This window comes from Echeneis naucrates, chromosome 14, assembly GCF_900963305.1.
Source record: "Echeneis naucrates chromosome 14, fEcheNa1.1, whole genome shotgun sequence".
Taxonomy (NCBI): domain Eukaryota; kingdom Metazoa; phylum Chordata; class Actinopteri; order Carangiformes; family Echeneidae; genus Echeneis; species Echeneis naucrates.
The window spans coordinates 7,417,588-7,435,302 of NC_042524.1; the positions used below are offsets into that span (position 1 = coordinate 7,417,588).

General features: G+C 43.1%; 1 protein-coding gene across 1 annotated transcript in view; it reads right to left on the bottom strand.

Moving 5' to 3' along the window:
- The window catches only part of kctd16b (potassium channel tetramerization domain containing 16b), a 64,192-nt gene extending 49,933 nt beyond the window's left edge, over window positions 1–14,259 (bottom strand). The window contains exon 1 of the mRNA XM_029519877.1: window positions 13,422–14,259. Coding sequence (XP_029375737.1) covers window positions 13,422–14,259 — 838 coding nt within the window. The remainder of the gene's footprint in view (window positions 1–13,421) is intronic.
- Between the last annotated feature and the right edge of the window lie 3,456 nt (window positions 14,260–17,715).

Below are 17,715 nucleotides of genomic sequence, written 5' to 3' on the forward strand. Positions count from 1 at the left end.
CAGCTGCCGAGAGGTAGACATATAGAGAAAACGACAGAGAAGAATAAAGGCGGTTTAATAAGAGACGGAGGCTCAGAGCACTGAGAGCACTGAAAGCCATGGCATTCAAAAACATCCCCTGGCAGCTCTGCTACTCCAGGTGAGATGTTTGAAACCGGAGAAACACTAGCCAGAGCTTGTTTACGGAAGACATAAGGCTCAACTCTCAGCATCGTACCTTGATGCTTAAAATGCCCTAGAGAAAACCAAAATAAATAAATAAATAAATAAATAAAAATCATATGAACAGCTGGCAGAGAATCAGATGCTTGGAGCAGCAGCAATGTGAGACCCTCAGAATAAAAACACGAAAACATGCCCGTGGCTCGCGCACATGATGCATACTTTTAGATTTTAGTCCAACAGTTTGGCTCACAGGCAACATAGAAATCTATGTTGCCTGTGAGCCAAATCGGAGCATGTATTTGTATATTTGCAAGGCTGTTTGTTATCCATGACAGATTTCTTCTCACTCAGCTGTTGTTTCTGCCCACAGCTTTAATAATGGTAAGAACCAACAGGCATACAGATTCACTGATACCCTTAGTAGAGATTAAACAATATCCCCATATTACATATAGTGTATGAGTGATGGCATTTTCTCCTCTGCTCCTCTGGCTTCTCATCTTCCATGCCCCAATATCCACAGTCGCTTCCTGCCTCTCTCTCCCATATTGTGCCATTCGCTGTCATATATTGTATACACTACAGTGGACACCTGAGAAGGCCAGCGTTGTGTATTTAGCAGTAAAGTATCATGCTCAAAGTGTTACAGAAAGCATAACAACAGCCTGATCAATATAACTTGCTGGACATCAAAAAATATACAAGGCAAAGCTCTGCTAATGTCCTTGAGGAGTTCAGGTATTAACAGACGAGCCAAAAAAAAAAAAAACTTTGAAAAGATTTCGAGCTCCAAAGCAAAGTCTGAACACGTCCAGAATATTTATTCTGAATCTTCAGCTGTGGCTCATTGGTTGATAATTCAGTATGCATATTTTTCTTTGACTTTGTCTCTTTTTGAGCCCACTTTTGGTTTGTTCGTCTGCATAATCTGGCACATCTCTCGTCATTTTCTGGGGGAAAAAAAAACAAACAAGGAAAAGAAAAAAAAAACCAACAACCCAAAAAACCAAGGCATAGCTAATGGTATATTCATCAGGTGTATGTAAACTGTCAGGGAGACATGCATGGAAGAGAAGCAAAGCTTGGAAAGGAGGGAAAGAAGTGAAGAGCTTCTCTGGTGGGTGAGTGATGACTGCGAATGGAAAGCGAAGTGGCATTTGTTATTGGGTGTTGCATGAAAACAGGAGAGTGACATCTGAAAAGGGGCCGGTGTCCTCTATTCCACCTCCAACACACACACACACACACACACACACACACACACACACTCAAAAACATGCAACTCGCACAGCAACCTAATCAAGACGAATGAGATTTTCTCTTCAAGGAGAATGTGTCATTATATTTTGAGACAACTACATTATTACGGTGATACCACCTTTTCAACAGGTTGAGGCGCACTGCGTGTGTGTGTGAAAAGGAGAATTTAAATGATTAAAGGGGATCATTGTACCTAAATGTCAGCCTGTAACAGCTGTAATTGGCTAAATGAGTTTCTGAAGTGATGGATGTTGATAATTGTCTTGCTCCATTTGCTTGTTTCTCATCCCAGCACACACCATTGTGTTCATGTACAAATGAGGCCCTCCCTCGCTTCGAGGATCAGATCTCAACTTTCAATCTGGCTGGAGCTCGCCTGTAGCCACAAATCTGCAGATTGGACTGCTGGCTTGTGTTGGTGCATTCGTTGTAGTGACTTATGGAGACACACGCTGCTTACTAATCCACGTAAAGCTTTGGCCGGGTTAATCAAGTGGTACACAATGTGTCTGTAGGTTAGACTGCACTGTGTGATGTTATCTGCATAATGTGTGTTTGTGCACATGTGCTGCTGACTGTTTACTCACTGATCCGGTTGTCCCGTAAAAACCAAAATACCAACATGCCTTGTCTGTGCAGACCATTATCACACAGGTTCACAGACAGCAGCATGATGATCTACACAGGCCTAATGCGGGCTTGTGAGGTTATGAGACCATCATACAGATGTATGTGTACATAAGACCCCAGATAGCAACCCATTACTTTTGCAAACAAACAGCCGGGACCCCTGTGTGTGCCACAGACTGTGCAGTCCTCTGTAAGCAGCACTCAATAATTCATTACACCGTGAACAGTAAACAGGCTCGATGTGACAATAGTGGACACTCATTTTTAATAAATCATTTTCAGTATGAGACAGAACAACATAAACCCTTCAGACTCCCCGAATGTCTGACCAACCAATCTCATACTGAAGAAACTCCCAACTCTTTTGGTAATCAAAGAGCCAATAAGTGGCAGAAGATACTTTTTTTTCTTTGTGTAACTCTTTCGTTTTGCTTGAATTGTATTCAGTGTCCAAAATGACTTTGCTTTATATTGTCTTATGCAAAGCAGCCTCTCTAAGTCTCTTCACACCTTTGCATTTGAAAGACTTTTGTTCATATGGACGGATCAATTAACAGCTCTAAGTGTCATGCCTTGCATCCTTTAGGGGGGCTTTTTGAAAATGCATTGCTTCCTACACCCATCCATTACTGCTGTTCAGCAACACTAAAAGAGGAAAATGGATGAGTCATGGTGAATGGAAAACCACATCATCAAACAATCATGCATGCGGAGTAAATGTGGTGCATTGCATTTGGTAGGTGAAGTTGGAATTAAGGACTCAGCCCCGAAAATCCAAGATGGCTACTCCAGACGCGGAGGTGTTGCAAAGCCCCTCTGTATTTTGTTATCGACTGACAATTTTAACAATGATAACAATATCCAAAATTCAGCAAGAACAAGCTTCCAGTTTCTTCTTAAAGGCAGTTAGTTTAAGTTTTGGGTCATTTCCAGCAACACAGAATTGGCCTACAGCTTCTGTCAGCTTTCTTGGTGCACAAGATTTTCACCCTTTTGACACTCCAGGCAGAACTGTGTGAAATTTCCTTAAATAGTTTCTTTGAGTTCATAAAGTGATTTCATTGGCTGCAGACTATATGTTTGAAAATAAAATAATATCACAGTGCGGTGGTGTGGACGTAGAAAACAGTTTTGCAAATCTCCTCATTGTTCCCTTTGTCCCTGCTTGAGGCGAGTAAACTGGTAGCATAACACAACTGGATCTGCTATGTCATCTCTAAAATGTGATGTTGCATCAGGTTTTGATAGATTACAAACGATCTCGATTGTTGATTTTGGTCCTTTCATCTGAGCTGGGTTTTCAAAAACCGACTTAATACTGATGTTAATTGTCTCTTTGGAATTTCAGTGGACAAACTTGTGGACTCAGGTGTGAGCTCTGATTTCACTCTGGTACATTATTTTGATCCAGCCTTAAAAAGGGAGCTGCAGATGGAAGCAAAGAGATTACAAACAGAATAATTAAGACTTTTTCAACCATGACATGGTTTGAAGTACGGTTCAGTAATTGCATTTCTCATATTTTCTCCTAATATTTTGTATGGTTAGTATATTTCACTTTGTCAGAAATCTCAGAAATCTGAAAGAATTAAACAAATGAATCCCATACATCAGGGAGATAAAGTGGAAGAGTTACATCTTTACGCTCCCTCCTCGTCTCGCTGAAGGTATATAACTCAGCAGCGGGAAGTATTACGGATGTCTGTAGACACAGTTAGTGTGTTTGAAGATGCAGCCTGATCTATAATCTTTCTTTTAATGAGAGTCATTTTTCATCACTGAGCTGTTTGTAGAAGTTAACCTCTGTGTGTGTGTGTGTGTGGGGAGGGGGAGGCGCACATGCTTATATCGTATAAGTGTGTGTTTTAATGGACAGGGAGCTTCACAGCCACTTAGGAAGGAAATTGTGTGCAGTATGCACCAGCAAGCATCTGAATATGCTGAAATTACACAGAGGGATTACTAATAAGATGCAGAGTTTGAAATCCGCCAAGGCAAAACTCAAAGTCTTACATCAGGCTGAAGGCTATTTAACTCCTTTAATACTATAAAGGGTTTTAGGAGCATCAAAATGCCTAAACACTCTGCTCTTGGAATAAACCTGCAATTATTACAATTAATTATCAATCTCAGCTGGTTAAGATTTAAGAAGTTGCTGTGACAGCCTCCCCAATTTTTTTATTTTCTTTAAAAATGTGTTATGACTAATTTGTTTAGCCAATGATTAAAACAAGTCCAAACAAAGGCACAAGAATACAATGATAATGTATTTTTGTGAAACCTTAACACTTTTTAGGCTTATACAACAAGTTAACAGAGGTGGTTTAGGCCAGTCTGTGGACTTCATTTCCTCTGAAGTTGCCACATTAGTGCCTCAAACTCTCCTAATGGACATAAAGACTTTTCCACTTACAAATGAAATGCTGCTGACACTGTCTGGGGAAGTTCTAAAGTGCTGTGCAGTGAAATTACAGCAGGACTACAACTGTGTGAGTGACATTGTGTGATCCTAATGCAGCACAAGGGACTAGGGACTGGCCCAAAGTGGGATGAAACTGTTAGGGTTTCATCATGAAGTACTAATAGTCTGAATGCTGACCATTTGTTTTGCCAGTCACTGCAGCTTCACACTTAGGAAGATGGATGAAGAAGAGACAGGTAGAAGTCAGTTTTTCTTTAACCTCCATTAAACCATAAAAACTAAAAAAATCTCTTTTACAGAGTATCCAACACAGAAGGCAACACTATAAACAGAATGCCAGGCAAACATATAAGAAATAGTTAAATTTACAAGTCCTGAGCCTCAGGGTTCACAGCCGGATGTGGCTGGGTCCAATGAAATTACTCCAGATTTATCCAGTGAGATCAGCTGTCTGAGATTCAGGTAATTTTGCAGCTAATTCCTGCACAGGAAGGATCGTCCTTAATCACCCTTTTACCTAATTCAGTACAGGCTTTAGGGACAGACAGTAGCACTAAGTCCTGGGAGCAGATACAGCAGCGGCCCATACCTTTTGTGAAGGATACAGATCTTTGGGTTCAATGGAACATCAGAAAAAAGAAACATATAAATAAAAATATGGCGGTTTTAAATCAAAGGTGCATTGGGTACAATGTACAGTCCTTAAAGTTAGATTTAGCTGGAGATCTTTGTTTAGTAAAGATGCAGAACAGCATGTGACAGTATCACGTAGGCAACACTCAGCTGGACATAGGAAACCGGACAGATCTCTGGGAGAAGCCCCTGGATACACCAACGGAGCTAGAAGTGAAACCGTCTGCCTGCCTGCCTGCACTCACACGTGCCTGCATCATTTTCAAACCAATCGGCAGTCTGTTCTATCGGGAGTTCTGCGCTGTCTTCCCTTTGATCTTGCATGATCTTAACACCTTAGATGTGTTAATATAAAGGGCTGCACAATGTTTCGTTTTGTCTGAATAAAAACATTTCTGACTGAATCACACAAAGTAAATAATTGTTAGGTAAGAACTGTTAACATCCAATCCTGAACCTTAACCAGGACACACAATTTGGAGATGGGCCTCTAATAGTTTAAGGCTGTAGGGTTCGATCTCCTTTAAAGAAGGGAAGAACAAAGGAAGATTTCCATATGAGAGGAATTTTGTTCGCGTCTAGAGAGAGAGATTGAAAAGATGAGTCAAAGGTGATGCAATAAAATCAGCTGCTAGCTTTTTTAAGTACAGCTGCAAATTATCAAGACCTGCCAAATTTCAAGTGTCAGAAGGTTTGACAGCTAAATGCACCTCTGAGACTGTAGAAAATGAAATGATTGGCTTATCATAGCACAACTGTCAGAACAAAGAGTAGGGGGATTCTCATGGGTGATGTTAAGGGACTTAAAGAAGGATCCAGAGGCAATGATTTTCTTGTTAAAACAATCAAGCATTTTTCTTGTATCATAATTCTTAATAATTCACGAGGGAAATAATAATTTAGCTAAATTTTAAGCGATTGATTCTTTGACTTTTCCAGTTACAGCTGAGCATGCATCTTAGAATAAGCCCAACTGAATGACGACTCCCAACCTTTGCCAATGCCACAGTAAGATGCATGTGTTTTTAGTGTACGAAATGACGCACTGCGTTTCTTCCTTTTGGGAATATTTTTCTTATTCTGACAAACTCATGTTATTCAGAAGCTGCCATGTGCTCATGAGCCAGTTCCAATGTAGACCTTCACAATATTCCTTTAAAGTTCATTCCTGATACAAGCTTCATCTGAAGATTTGGCACCGCTGATAGCTGCATGTAGCCACCAATAACATAGAACTCAAGATCAGAATAAGCAAAATTGTAATAGTTTACTTGCTGATAAGGAGAGAAGCACTTCTACGTGAAACTTGTTTTAAAAAAGGTCGGAAATGGGGTGCTGAAAACAAACACACCGTTCTAGCATATATTTGCCCAAAGCGTCCTAATGCAAATCCAAACCCAAAACCGTTTAGCATCGATGTTTCCTCGTCCTGATATTTTATTCCGAGTGAGTCTTAATAATCTGATTTTAGCTGCAGGTTGGTGGAGCAGGAACTGACATGAATCCAGAACGGATAGTTCAAAAAACCTGCCACGTATCATTGGATGTGAGTCTGCTTCTTCATTGAGAGGAAGATTTCTGTTGTCCAGAAACAGACTCAGGGTCAGCGTGACCTCTGACCCTGAGTCCCTTGGTCTTGATGCCGCATTCACTGCACCAAATCTTATTCAGGTGACGGCTCCTACTGGAGCCAGGGGCGATAAAAGCAGACCTTGGGTGGTCAATAACAAGATGCTCAGTCTTCTCAGAATCAGCACCTGGACAGAAATAATCATGTCTCCTTGTTAAGGGTTAATAAACCAATAGTGTTGTCACACATCACTCTTTGACCTCTTCTGCCTCTTCTTAAGGTTTGCGCAGCAATTTTTGACTGCCTGTAGTTCTATCTTTTCAGTGTATAACACCATTCTCAGGGGTTGCTTCTTCGGGAATTGAGGTGACATCGTGCACAAACAGTATTAGTGAATCCTCCGTTCACTCAGAGCTCTGGCTACAATATACAGCCCTCAGTGTAAGGCATCCTGGGCTCCATTGCTCTTTCTTCAACACTGATGATAAGAAAAAAAAAAAAAAAAAGAGGCGGGAGTTGCAAACATGGCAGACAGTCAGTGGAGGAACAGTGAAAGATTAGACCTTATCAAACCATTAAGGCTAATATCTGTGGCTTCCATGTCTGTGTACTTGCGTACACAGAGCGCTGCATTTGACGTTCTACTGCGCATGCATCAAGGGCACCTAATATCCAAGTTTTAAAAGATAATGTGAACAGCAGCATTAAAACATCAGATCTAGAGAGAAATCTGAATTGTAAAATTGCTTTTCTGCTTCATATTATATTTAAAATGCGTGTGTGTGTGTGTGTGTGTGTGTTTACTTCAAAAGGAACGCACTCAAACTTAGAAACCCGTATAGGATCGTATTTATTTCATCTGAAAGTCAAAAAATTGTATCTTCTGATCTTCTGGGAAACTTCAACACATGCCAGCAGCCCACAGTGGAGACAGCCATCGGTATGATTATGCGAAGCAATTAGCAACGTGATAGGCATTCCCTGCATCCTTTACATTGTGCTTCCAGGCAATCTGGACGCGCACCTAGATGTGCTATTAAAGCATTGATGCATTGCAGCAGCCAGCCGTTGGGTTGAGCGAGTGGAGAGGCTCTCCAGCTGCAGTTTTCTGTCATTATGGCAACGCTCCACACCTTGTCGCACCGCAGAGCACTTATTCCAACACAACAGGGGAAGAGTATCAGTGTTCTATCAACTGTGCCTACCACTGCAGAGAGAATAGAGTGTCAAGAGTCGTAGAAGATGAGAAAATAGACTGATAGATGGCAAGGAGTGAAATGAGTCACAGAGGGCTTACTGAAGCTTGTTGTTGATGCGCTGGTCTTCATCGTCTTTTATTCCTCTTCCTCCCCGTCTCTCTCTCTAGAGATCTGAAGTTACCCGTACCCTCCAGAGGCCAGGGATTATGAGAATATACAATATGTAGCTACACTAAGCTTTGAGAGGAGAAGGTCGAGGAGAGGCTAGACAAACAAAAAAGTCTATCTTCTTTCCATATGACCCACTTGGCCTTTATTTATTCACTTTCCTACAGCGTCCTCACCTTACAATGATACACAGCCCCACCTTCACTACCAATCGTCACAGTCTGACCAAATCAATCAAAAACTTGAGATATAAATGCAAAAAAACATATTGTTTCACGACAGGGTTACTCCTGAATAGTGAAGTGAATGTAACTTATTTGCTATCATCTTGAAAAGGTGAATAAACTCTATTTTAAAAGTGAAAATTGAGTTCACTTTCTGTTTACCCCAAAATACATTTCGCTCACTCCTTCCAGTGAATCGTACTTTTCACCGTCAGATTTCTGTTACTGTTTTTCAGTCAGTTTTGAAAATTCAGATTGATCAGTTTTCTGTATTCAGCTTTGTTGTTTAGGGTTGTCTTTTTTTTTTTCTAACAGAAAGATATTTCCATTGTAAAGAACTGTTATAGGATTTTAGCAGCAGGAGGAAATGGGCCACCTGAGCCGTCGTCTCTTCACAATTCTTTCTCAGTCAGAAGTCACTCCCTCACCTGCAGCTGAAAGGGCGGCAAATCTTACCCTGAAGAGCAAACCATGCAAATCATGCTTCATTAGCTAACCCTGAAAAACAACAGGTCACTTTAACGGGCAGCCATAACAAGCACTTATAAATATACAGCACGCCATTGTCACCACTGTCAGCAGTATGGCATTAAATATGCTGTGGAGGTGCTTCAATGAATGATGTAATGCTGTCTGTATTTCTTTTTTTTCTTTTTTTTTTGCATAGAATCAATAGTAACATTACCAATCATAGAATAACTGATATTACAATAATAGTAGTAGTCAAAGGAGTAGCATCATCTGTTGTCATAGAAACAGAGGCATTGATAAGAAGTTAGCAGTGTTTTTCTCTTCTTTCATAAATCTGTGTTCCCCACCAGCCTCCTCCTTTCTTTTTGTCTCAGTCTGAATAATGCAGAGTCAAGGTGTGTGTTGGTGGACTCCCCTGTGGAGCTCGGGCCGGGGTTGCAGCTGTCCCTATCAAGACTCTCCTCAGAGCTGTCACAGGCTGTCTGCTCCTCGGCTAATCACTTCCTACAGGCCTGCAGCATGGGGCCGCCGCTGCTAATGTGTTCTCCCACTCTGGCTGGGAGAGGCTCGCAGAATGTGCATGATGTTGTTTCTTATGGTGATGGCTATTTGTGTCTACAAGCGGGTGTGTGTGTCCGTGTGTCCGTGCAATGGGTTAATGGAGTGCAGATGTGTTTAGCTAGGGGCTCTGCGGGTGTGCAAACGCCTGAGGTCGTGCAACATGGGTCAGGTTTTAACACAGACACACACCATAACCATTACCATAAGCCCTTTCTTCTCACCTGCCAAAACACATTTTCCACACAAGGCAAACATGCACAAGTTACTCATCTGTGTGTAACACACTAATGCCACAGTGTGTCACACACAAGCACACATAACACAGGGACCATTTGCAGTGATCCACACTTCACTCTGGTATGTTCTGCTAAGATAAGAATTATTTCTGATGAAATATATCCTCAGCCAAATAATATGATTTTCCCACCTTTCCAGCAGACTTCAGGATTGGCTCCCTTTTGCTTTGCACAGAGAATGTTGTGTTCAGTAGTTCTGTTGCTGCTCGTTCTGTCAGGCCCTGAGGTGACTACCACCGAACCAAGTGTCAACAAAGAATGATTAATTAGCAGTCACTCTGGCCGTGCAATAAATTGGTAGATACATTTACATTTTGTGTTTCAGGAGGCATCCAGAATTTAAATAACCACAAACAGAGAAGAGATTGATAGGCACAATCAGAGGAGCGTAGGATCCAGGGAAATAGTTAACAAGCAAAAGGAGGAGAGCAAAAGGAGACTCACGTTTCCAGGCAAAGAAAACATGAGGCTTTGTTGGGAAAGTTGTGTTGGTGAGATCAGAACTCAGAGACATGCAATTACTTTTAAATTGTTTCTGTGCCTGTATTTTCGTCAAACAAATGATGCCATTTAAATAATGACACAACTGAAAAAGTCAGTAATCATGAGCAGGCAGATTTATCAAGATAATCCTCTCATCAGGTCAGTTTATTCCCAGATTGATGGACTCTAACTGCTCAGTTAGGACTAAAGTGAGCGATAACGGCAGATGAGTCAATGCTAATCTAATGCTAACCAATTTTCAGCAGTTTGGGTGTGTCAAAAAGGGTGATAGACTTTGTGGGCAAAAGTCACATCATATGCACATATAATTGTTGCATATTTCAAAACAAAACATCAGATAATAATTACTACTGCTGCCTCTCTGTGAGGCCTTCCACAAAATGTCCGAGCCCAGTGGCAGGGATTTATTCCCACAGCAAAGAGCTTGGCCCCTGCGGTTGGGGGGTATGGCCTCATTTGGAGCTGCTGTTGCAGTTTATCAGCGGGGTTAATGTCAAGAGCCTGTGCAGGCTCGTCACGTTTTTCAGCACCAGATGATGAAAATCTGCTCTTTCTGCGCTTGCTTCATGCAGACAGGCGCTGTCTTAGTGAAACCGGAAAATACCATGCCCAAAATGTCAGCACAATATTAGAAGGCCATTGTGGCCCAACAGAACATGATTGAAGATTCACTAAAGTGGTCGTTCATTTGGCTTTTTAGCCTCAGAATTTGAATCAAAATCTGACAAATGCAGTGAGCAGCTAAAGTTACCAGAGGACTCCAATCAGGCCAACAGAGGGCCAGCAAACAAGGAAAACAAACAGTGGCAATTCAGGATGAGGGGAGACAAACAGATGATGGCAGATAGAATAGCTAAAATGTAGAATGAGACAGCTGAAGATGAAGGTAAGTAAACAATCATGGAGATGGACAGGCAGGGAGACAGACAGAGATATGAATAAGGAGCAAGACAGGGAGGTGTGACGGCGCACTGAGGCATGTAAAGGCAACTGGTGCCGCCACGCTGCTCCTTGGCCCTGCGGCGCACAGAGCAAAACGAAGCTGGGGAGAGAGAAGGCGGGCAACTGAGACAAGAGAGAAAAGCCGGGTATGATTGACTAGAACCAAATGAGGAGACATGAAAGGAAACCAAGGAGAAGAAAGACAAGGAAGTTGAGAAAGAGGGAGGACGGGGAGAGGGAGGAGACGAGCACACCGAAAATGTGACAGGCAAATAAACAAGGGACAGTCAGTGACTGCATTTAATCCACTGGATGACTGCAGCCTTTAACAAACTCCCTACATGACTCAGTGTGTGTGCCTGTCTGTCTTTGTGTGTGTCCTTGTGTGCACATTTGCCTCTGATTGTGCCTGTTTTACAGCATCTGTGTGTTAATTCTTGGCCCGGAGCGAGTGGGTTTTTGTTTTGCTTTATTTAATTTTTTTGTGTGTGGCTGCATGTAGGCTTTTGTGCCACCATGTGTGCTGAGGCCTAGCACACCTGCTACTATTTATGCCCCCGCCTTTGAGTGTGCCCTCTCTAACAAGCTGAACTGAGCATTTGTCAACAAAGCCAGAACGCAGTTGTTTGTCAGTAAGCAAGAAGAGGTCTGCAGAGGCAGCCCACAGACACACTGCCAGATATTGCATAAGTAAAGTGTGTGTGTGTGTGTGTGTGTGCCACCAGCACCCATCACCACTTGATTTGGCTTGTTAGTGCTACTTCTGGGGGTTACCGGAGCCAAGAGCCATCCGTTCGCTGTAGCTGCTTCATGCGGGCCATTAATGCAGAGCTCCTTTCACGTGGAGCCAGCTCGGTTCTCATGTGTTTTGTTTTGGCTGCTGTTGTTGTTTTTTATTTATTCCTGTTTGCTCTGTGACCATGTGATCATTTGACTTATGTGATTTATGGGGCTTGGCAGTGGTTTCCCATAAGGCTCTGTGGTTTGTTACCAGCAGTTCTGGAAAGCCCTTAAAGTCATTGCAAGAAGGAAATCTTGAATCCAGATCAATGTTTTTGGTTGCAAAGAATTTACAAACGATGCCCTAAAATACAACTTGAGCTTTCAGAGATATGAGGCTAAAAATCTGCCATTTAGTGGTATTTTCATATCAGGAATAAATTAGTCCGGTTTTCTCAGAAAGGTCAGTAATTTGTAAACCACTTATTATTGTCCTACCTTTAATGTGTCACTGCATACAGATCGAATAATGCGTTTTCCACCGTGCTCTCGCTTTTTATTTTGTGCTTCGAGGCATTTTTCTATGGTTTTTTATGAAAAAAATATATTATGGTATGTCTGTCACTGATCCAAAGGTTATTCTATGAGAGGATTTTTCCAATTTAATTAGTTTATAAAGGTACCAAGACCTTAAGTACATTCACAGTATCTCTGCTCTGGTTTATAGCCGCTATCGGAGAATTTGTAATAGATTACACACTGTCAGAACAGAGATTATGGATTATTTTGTTGCATCATAAAGTCTTACGAGAGCCAGCCCAAGAGTCATGGTGATCTCTTTTTCAATACCAGTCTCTCTGCCAGTTTCTTGTCAGCTAGTGAGCAGCCAAGATGGAAAAAGTGGAGGGAAAGCCATGAGGAAATGCAAGATGTTGACAGGGTGTGCTGGATAAAAGGGACGGTGGTGTAGGTGTGAAATATTTCACAGTGATGAGAAACGGCAAGCATTGACAAATCATTGCTGGGACGATTGCCGTGTCTCAGATGTGGTCAAGTCTTAAATCATAAAAAAAGCAACTATCTTGCAAGAGCCCAGCAAATACTTCAAGGGGCATGAGCACACAGATAAAAAACATGAAGTCAGCTGTCAGTGACGTCTTTGCATCTACAGATTTGTGGCTTCCAGGGGGAGATAACAACGCCTTGGCTCAACCTGCTTTAGCATGGATGATCTCTAATTGGGTTTGTTCCACATGGCTCAGATCAAAACTGCACACACTGTGGTGGAACTCGTGCTTTTGCTTGCACTTTAAAGAAGGTGATGCAGGATGAAAGGCTTTTTCACAACTTATTTTTTTAAAAAGTCTTTTTAATTCAGAAACCACTGCCAGAAGACCTCGGAGCAAAAAGGTGGAAACAACCCTGATCAGAGGAGCCACAAAGTCCTGGACTCTGCTGCACATTCAGCCTGAGTCCTCTGGGAGAAACGCCCTTCAGTCCCCATCACCGCGCGTCTCCAAGCGCGCAAACCAAGCGCGCCTCCTAGTGTTGGTGCCAAGTATAGCCTACGTGTGCGTGATTAAAAAAAACTATAAATAAATAAATAAATAAATAAATAAAAATAAAATAAATATATTGGGGATGTGGGGGACTTACGGTAGAAGACATATTCTGTGTAGCTGGACCAGATCTTGTCCTCTGTGTGCTGGTTGACAAACGAGGCAGTGACCGATGAGTTGCAGGCCACCATTTGGAAGCCGCACTCCGACAGCATGTCAAAAGCCCGCTCCAGGTGCTTGAACTTGAGGTAAAACCGGGAGGTGTACCGATCCGGGGTCCTGTCGGGGTCCCGACTCTCGTTCAGGGTCTCCCCAAAAATTTCTTTAGCCAGTGCCACCCGCCCGCATATTAGTATCCGAGGTACCCTCCTGAACTTGGCGTCGCTCTGGCTCTCCCGGCCCATGGTGCAGGACCCCCGGTACCCCACCGTGATGAAGCCGCTTTTTCTGTCCGCGGGGACCAGGGAGGGCGGCGGGCACTGCCGGTGGTCGCTGCCCTGGGAGCCGTCCTCGTAGTCGCTGTGGAAGAAGTCGTCCGGGCTGTGCTTGATGTCCTCCGGGGTCAGCAGCTTCACCAGGTCGGGCAGCTGGAAGTACTCCGCCTCCTTCCTGAGCCTCCCTTTCTCCGGGAAGTGGTCCGGCAGGACGACCTGCTTGTCTCGGAGGTAGTCCAACACATACCGGAATAAAAAGCCGTCTCTGTCGATGAAGTAACGGCCCTTGGGGTCTCTGGCCAAGTCATTGGATGCATCTTTTTTGGAGGAGAACAGCTTACCGAGGAGTGAATTCGGGTTGCCCACCAAAGTTGAGTGACGCGTGTAATAAACCTGCCCCCCCACGTTTAATTCAACAACATCTGGGAAACTGTTCTGAACTGAAGCCTGCTCTTTGGGGTTAGTCCTACAATTTCCACTCAGCGCCATCCTTTCCGTCATCAACAGCAGCAGACAGACAGGCTACGCACCTTTTTCTACAGCAAGTTCAGAATAAGAAGGAAATAATAATGGATCAGTGTAAAAAAAGTTGCCCTAAGCGTCCTGGTTTATTCTGCGCTGCGGGGCCTCCAACTTCATCTCCCAATGATCGGAATCAGCGCCGCTCATCGATCCATGGCCATCATCACCTACCAGCTTTCAGCAGTCGTCGAAAACGAGGGGGGAAGATGGCAGTCCGGGGCGTCCCTCTTGTGAATGTTAAATGGAACAGACTGAGATGAGAGACTTTGGGGAGGAGGAGGAAGAGGAGGAGGAGGAAGAATCGCAATCAGCGTTGCCAGAGAGGTGAAACGTATCCGGACGCATCAGAAGCTCTCATCAGTGGCTGCAGGACTCCCATCGCTGCTGGGAAAGACAGCATCACAGAAAGGCAGCCGCGGGAGCCTGATGCACTGAATCTGAGGATGAGGAAAGGAACTTGCTCTTGTTTGCCGTATATCATCCGACAAATAAACAACCCTTCTGCACACATGCGCGTAAAACCAGAGATTTACGCAGTGGAACTGGATCTGTAAAAAAAAAAAAAAAATCTATAAAATAAAAAGTCCAACAACTTCTTGAGGGGCTGTAGTCCAAACAGTGGAAGGCGCTGATGTGGTCCCGACACTTTTGTTTTTCTCTTCAACGTCCCGTCGAACAGCAGCAGCGGGGTTTTCCGGGCAGGACGCAGAATGTCTCAGCGGCGACAAAACTTCACGGAGGTGTCACAGCGCGCTTTGGTCTTTTTGTCTGCAGCCCGTCACTACGAATGCATCTCCTGCTCGGGGTAGAATCAGCCGAATCCCCTCAGCTGTCCTCAGGAGGTGTCACCGATCTCACTTCAGTTCAGTGTTTTCTTTATATAAATATATAAATATATATTCTCTGTTTCTGTCTTCTTGCAGATCAGCTGAGAGAACCGACCCGCCACTGCTGCTGCTGCTGGAGCTGTCTGCGGTTCTGAAACGAGCTGTAAGCCCCCCCCCCCATCCTTCCCACACACACACAAACAGACACACACACAACCACACACCTCCCCGACAGCGATGGGTGGTGTCTCCAAGGCTACCCCCTCCCTCTCCTACACACACACACACACACACACACACACACACACACACACGAAGGCGGCTGATTCCAGGCTACAGTCCCTCATGACCATCTTCTGTCAGCCATCAGCATATTCAGAAGAATCCAGCTGATTGTTGTCATCATTATTAATACACAACATATAGATGTGGTGTGTGAATCAGTGTGTAACGTTTGACTTCTCTGGGTGCTGTCAGAGGTTAAATATCTGATTGAAGTGAAGCCTCCACGCCCACAGTAGCTCACAGCCCATAGTAAGAAATACTGCAGCCGTCTTTGTACCATTAACATCAAAAGCTAAACTGCCACAATTCTGAAATCTGACCCCCAACATGAATCAGTTTGCATTACTTGTAAATGCTGGACATTTTTTGGCTGCCACACTGACTTATAGTACTTCTCATTTTGGAAACCTTTAAACTAAACCAAAACCAAAATCTTTACCACATACAGCATCTTCTGAGACTCCAATAAAAGGCTGTAATTTGACACTGAGTTGTAACATGTGAGATTTCTGTCTCGTACTTGAAATGAGCAACAGTGCCTCCCCCTGTTTGTATCAACACATGGGCTTTTGTTGTTCAGCCCTGCGGACAGAAGCTCACACAGAACAATAAGCACGAGCACTTGCTGATTGATTTTTCATGTACACAGTGCGTGTTTCCTCTTTCGTCATTCACATTTCAGGCCAAATGAGTTTACAACATCATTTAAACTGCCTTAAGAAACTCGGCAAAGATGACCCTCTAACAGATGTATCATACTTCACATCCACACAGTAACTGAATATAAGATAGTGGAATCTGTAATCGCATATTCAGGAGTTTTACAAAACACAAATACTGTGAATGTGAGGAAATCTGGTTCACAGAAATCAGTATCCTTATTCCAGCCTCCTGCCTGCATGCTGCTTTATTTTCCATCTGTCTTTCCTGTCCACTTTAAACAACCTTGCCGAAAGCAAAATGACATTTTTCAGCCATTTCCCCCACTATAAACTGTGTTTTGCCCCTGAGGTAGCATTGTCACTGATCCCTCTTTAGAACTGAATCAAATCTAAATGAATCCTTCATTCTTCACATGCACCAAGTGTGGTTTACGGAGACACACATACACACACAGAGGATGTTAATCACTCGGTGGCCGAGTCAGTCCGATGCTGCCGTTCTGTAGATTGATTATTCTGAAATTGGACTTCACACACACTTTATAAATGTGGAGATTTTCTAGCAAACAAACAAAGAAGTCAATACGCTGTGAAGACTAATGAACAGCATCGACTCCATAGAATTAACATGTAGGTGTGGCATAGTCTGATGTACACCGCTACACAGCAGCTGCAGGAGGGAAATGAGGCATGAGAATAAGGGAAAGAAACAAAATAAAAGGCAGCTAGAGAAGAAAGATGTCTGCCTGGCTGGGACCCGAGCAGCCACCCAGAAGTAGGCCATGGCTGGAGCCTCATCATAAATAAATGTAGCCAGTACCCAACTCCCTGCTGCGTAGCTATTTAAAGTCCAGATGATTGACCACCTGTAAGGAGTTAAACCTGTTTGAGCTGACACAATTCATCTCAGCCCGGCTTTCTCTCCCCAGAGAGTGCTTGGTTTAATGGCATAAAAGCATGCAAAACACACAGCAGGACCCTCACCAAAACTGGTGACACATTCCTCCACGGATTCCGTCTCTGTGCCCGTATTTCAAAATATGTCCTCATAGACTCTGACACTGTTGGTGAAACAGAGACAAGCTCAGAGCTACAGTGATGGATATATTTAGATTAAACCGGCTGTGACGTCTGATCTACTTTTCTGTTGTGTTTGCATGTTTGAATTAATGCTGTGTTTGAAAAGTAATTTCAGCTTCACATCAGTCTACACAAAATATTGTAAATAATGAAATATTTACTCAACAAGCACAGCGTTCATAATTCATCATTTTTCCAAAAGAGAGAGAGAGAGAGACACAGTATCAGAGAGATTTTTAATTTGCAGAAGAAATCCACTTCTTGCAGTCGAAGTATAATCATGAGAACTTCCCTTCTATGACACAGATCAGCTCACTGCGCAGTCATTTTCTTCCTGTGCTGTGCGGAATAGACCATTAAAGGGAATTTTCAGGCCACTCACAGATGGGTGAAATAAACAGCATACTATTTCCATCTCTCATTCCAGCCACGGTGAATGATGCCAGGTCTTAGATGGGAAATCTGCACAGAACAGTACAGAAGGCAGATACTCAATGCGTAAATTCAGGTGACAGAGAGAAGATGAGTATTTACCAATATGAGTTTCTACAGGTTATCCCTCAAACCTGGGTGTTTTACTT